At 46.9% G+C, this 4517-nt stretch overlaps 1 protein-coding gene and 1 pseudogene across 1 annotated transcript in view; both read right to left on the bottom strand.

Annotated features, from left to right (window-relative positions):
• Nucleotides 1-359: 359 nt before the first annotated feature.
• Nucleotides 360-1777, bottom strand: LOC119361273 (annotated as a pseudogene).
• Nucleotides 1778-2229: 452 nt separating this feature from the next.
• The window catches only part of LOC119365937 (abscisic acid-inducible protein kinase-like), a 6722-nt gene continuing 4434 nt past the window's right edge, over nt 2230-4517 (bottom strand). Inside the window, exons 3-9 of the mRNA XM_037631586.1 lie at nt 3625-3726; nt 3479-3532; nt 3294-3386; nt 3118-3210; nt 2923-3027; nt 2710-2808; nt 2230-2639 (exon numbers count right to left, since the gene is read on the bottom strand). Coding sequence (XP_037487483.1) covers nt 2340-2639; nt 2710-2808; nt 2923-3027; nt 3118-3210; nt 3294-3386; nt 3479-3532; nt 3625-3726 — 846 coding nt within the window. The 3' untranslated portion in view covers nt 2230-2339. The remainder of the gene's footprint in view (nt 2640-2709; nt 2809-2922; nt 3028-3117; nt 3211-3293; nt 3387-3478; nt 3533-3624; nt 3727-4517) is intronic.

Raw genomic sequence — 4517 nt, 5'->3', positions numbered from 1 at the left:
GATTTTGTGTCTTAGCCGCATGAACTTCAAACAGTTCACAATATAAAAACATTCAAATTAAAACATGCATAACATAACTATTATAACATATAGTTTCATCATCACGAATTTCAATTAAAAACATGCAAAGTTCACCCAAAAGGCATCACTTCAAACACAATATTTGATCCAAAATCACGACAAACATAGTATGTATATGTTGTGGATTGATCCAACCAATGGCATGCACGAACTCAAACAAGGTGCTCGGCAAAGAAAACATCACCACCACCACCCCCTCGGCCACCACCGTCACCCCCTTGGCCGCCACCATCACCACCATCACCCCCTCAGCCACCACCATCACCACCACCACCACCCTCTCGGCCACCACCATCACCACCACCAACACCATCACCACCACAATCCCCTCAGCCACCACCAACATTCTGAAGAGAGGCTTCCAAGACCTCTCCACCAGTCCCAATACTATCTTGCGGTTTCATCCATTGTGTTTGGATTCACAAACATGATAGCACGTTCTTTGGACTTCTTGGCATCATGAATCCTCTTCTCCTCAAGTGCAAGCCTACGCTCCTCCGCCATCACCTTCCTCTCTTCGGCCGCCAACTTGGCCTTCCGCTTCTCATCCTCCAACATCTTTAGCTCATTCCACCTCGCCGTCTTCTCTTCTTAGCGTTCGGCCGCCAACACCTTCTTGGTCTCAGTCGTGGCCACAAGTTTTTCTTTGTAAGTGCCACCGAACGCATTTCTCTTCTTTCTTTCTTTCTTTTGCAATCTTGTTACCTTTCATTTTATTGTTGGCAGCTTCGTCAACCTCGTCCTCCTGCTCAACGGATATGCTCAACCCTGATCTCTTTGGAGTGGTCTCCATGATTCTTTCGATCCACTTCTCGTTCTTGCATAGCTCTTTGTAGCAATGAGGCAATGTGAAGGGCGTGTGGCCGAACTTGGTGTTCCTATGCTTGAATAGTTCCTGGATGTAGGCGCCATACTCCACCACTTGCACATCGCTCGGTGGTGCATGATTCACTTGGTTGATGCAACCGGGCCATCGGTTGCATTGGTCACGAATGGTGCTCCAACGATGCTCAAGAGAACCTTGTATACAGCTCGATTGCACGTCCACAGAGTTGTTGTGGTGCTCGGTAATTATCTCCCAAAACATAGTCTTCGTTTGATCCGTTCCAATCATTGCATCCATGGAGATGTTCATCCAAGCATAACAAAGAGCACCATCTTTTTTACTGTAGTTGGTGGTGCGTGACCTTGACGGACGCATGCTTGCTTCGGTCACCTCTGCAATCTCCTCTTCATCGCTCGCCTCTTCATAGGCCGACACCTTCTCGGCCTCCTCTTCCTCGACCACCTCCTCCTCTTCGACCACATCCTCTTGCTCCATGTCTTGGGACGCCTCCTAATGATTCCTAATGAAGTCATAGTTGAGCTCATCAAGTCTCATGATGGCCGAGTACTCCAAAGATGCTAAGAACTCGGTCGTGTTCATCTCTGCACAACAACAACGAAACAAAGAGACTACATCACCATCGGCTACCAACAATCATCGATCGTCGGAAATGCGAAAGATGTTTTACCTTGTCAGAATTTCATCGAGCACTTGGCGCCCGTGACCCTTAGTGCCGGCTGCAGCCGCCGCTTGCGCGAGAGCAGTGTCCGTATGGGCAAGCGGAGTAGCTGCACAAGGCCCCGCCCTTGGACGGGCCGCCGTTGTGGCCTTCTTCTTCTTCACGTCCGCCTCGGCGAGGGACGCCGCCATCGGTTTTCTTGCTCTTTTTGCTCGTTGGCGGCAGGAGGACGGCGGTACGTTGCAGGAGAGGTGGCCACCACACTGGCGGCCATTGCCTCGGCCGGAAGCGGAGCTTGAACCCGGTGGGTTTCTTTGATCCCAAAGATTTTCTTCGGCGCGGGCGACCTGCGTGGGTGGCTTCCGTGGGCGGCGGCCAGCGGGCAAGGGGAGGGTCCGGGCTATCCATCCCGGCCAGAGGGAGGGTCATCGGTGGCAGCGGCGGGAGCGAGGGTGAAAGAAGAAGAGGCCGCAGCGGGAGTGAGCATATTTATTAGGGAGATTGGGGGGATTTTTCGGCGACGGAAGATAATTCACTATACCGGTTAGGTGCCGTAAGGGGGTATAACTGAGTGTATCCTCCTTACGGCCTTATTGGGGAATGGTTAGAAATGCCCTTAACTAACGATTTCGATATAAGCATATACTGTCTACAGAAAATATGTGATCCAGAAGAAAATCCAACCCAAGCATGACAAACAGGGATCCATCCACAGGCAAACGATCACCAAAAATTTTGAACCACTCAAGAGCATCACAACGGGCACACGAAATCCCCGCTGTTCTCAATGTCGATGTCGTCGATGTCGTCGATGTCGTCGAAATCAATGTCATCTAGATCCATGCTCCCCAGGCAGGCAACCTGCCCAGCAATTCCTAGGGCGTTATCACCCGGTTTCTGTGCCTCGTGGATGATCGCCATGGCTTCTTCCATGCTCTGTGACGGCGTGTTCATGTCTGCCAACTGCATGCTCCTTTGGTACTCATCGGTCATCTCAATGGGCAGTTGTTTGAGGAACCATGGATGGTTCTTGATCTCCGGCATGGTTATTCGCTGCACGCAAATACAAATGTGAGTGCTACATGACCAGGAACTGAACTATTCCAGGACAAGAATATACAACCTGCTGAGGATTTCCAATGAAAATGCGGGACAGCAGATGCATGCAGTCCATCGAGACTCGAACGTAGTCCGGAACAGAGTACTGTACGCTGAGTATCCTCTGTGGAGGACAAGAGACCAACAATTATGTTTTGTAGCAACACAGTGAGAGGCATCAGATAGAGATGATGCAAAAGTTTCATGAAAGATAAGGTGGGAAAGGGTGTGTACTCACAGAGATTGTTTTCCGGAAGTTCCTCGGCTCATCAGGGTCCTCGAAAGGATATGCCCCGACAAGCATCACATAGAGCGTTACTCCGCAAGACCAAACATCGGCGACCTGAGATTACAAGAGCTGGCATCTGAATACTTCACATCACATCTGGTACTTGAACCATTAAAATCATGCCGTAGCGGCGAAAATTCATACCTTTCCATCATACTCCCTTCTGGAGAGGACCTCCGGGGCGATGTATGCCGGCGTGCCGACAGTTGACTTCGGTTGAGAGTGCAAGACAGAAGACTGAAATGAAAGAGTCGAAACAAGGGTCCTGGTTTAGGCCATGAAAACGCAACATTCAGACGTTTTTATCTGCACGGCAATACCTTGGAGTAACCGAAGTCACAAATCTTGAGTCGAGGCGCAACACTACCATCCAAGAGAGTATTTTCTAGTTTCAAATCTCTATGGCATACTTGCTGCAGTCAAAAAAAAAAAAGATGGCATATTGTGTGGTGATCGTTTGACTTAAGCTGCTATCTGCAAGTTGGATTGGCAGAGTACTACGTACCATAGAGTGACAATAGCTCACTCCAGAAATCAATTGTTGGAAGAAGAACCTTCCCTGTTAAGAATAATGAGTAAGTAACAGTTAACGTATTTATATGTAACCATTTAAGGAAGTTCCAAAGGTCGTTGCAAATACGTATTATCTACCTCATCCTCGCTAAATCTCCCTGCGTTGCAAATCCTTTGAAATAGCTCGCCGCCAGAGGCATATTCCATAACTATTGCCAAATGTGTGGGAGTTAGCACGACCTGAAAAACTAAGCACGTTTAAGCATGAATTGAAGATTAAAGCTTTGATAAGCAGGCCGAGAATTCAAGATGATCAGGGAGAAAACAGCTAGCTGCATTCACAAGCTCAGTTGATTCCAAACTCTCCACCCAATGAAAGATTATACTCCCTCCGTCCCGAAATAAGTGACTCAACTTTGTACTAATTTTGTACTAAAAATAGTATAAAGTTGAGTCACTTATTTTGGGACGGAGGGAGTATATTCTTTAATGGAAATACGTAAGGATCTGAAGTAGTCCAGATCAGGAATGTGCATATGAGATGATATTTCTTCCCATGCAAGAATTTCATCTCTATGGAAAATCAAGTTTTTTTGTTTCATTAAAAATGAAGTTCTTCCCATCCAAAAGGAAATGTTTATACCCTCTAAAAACATATGTATGTCATTTTTGTACTGGTTAATTACCCGCTAAGTCATTAATGGTCTAGTTACATGAGCTAAGCAATCAGGTATGTGGAAAAAAAGCCAAAGTATGGGGATGCAAATCTAAGTAACGAGTTAACTTGCCTGACTAGTGCAGGACAGTGCAAGGAGGAAGAAAATGTTAAGCTGATAAGCATTTAACAATTCAAAGCAAGTAGTCTAATACTCCCTCCGTTCCTTTATTTAAGGTGCATTTTTTGGGGCACGGTGACCAAGGCACATATTTGAGGAGAATTTTGGACAAAAATACCCTTAGCTAATCAGGTAGTTAGCAGGTTAATGAGCGATAAGTAAGTAACTAGGGACCCAATAGAAGGCAACTAAATC

Source organism: Triticum dicoccoides, chromosome 2B (assembly GCF_002162155.2).
Source record: "Triticum dicoccoides isolate Atlit2015 ecotype Zavitan chromosome 2B, WEW_v2.0, whole genome shotgun sequence".
Lineage (NCBI taxonomy): Eukaryota > Viridiplantae > Streptophyta > Magnoliopsida > Poales > Poaceae > Triticum > Triticum dicoccoides.
The sequence above is the reverse complement of the archived record's forward strand: the minus strand, read 5'-3'. Positions and strand labels throughout refer to the sequence as shown.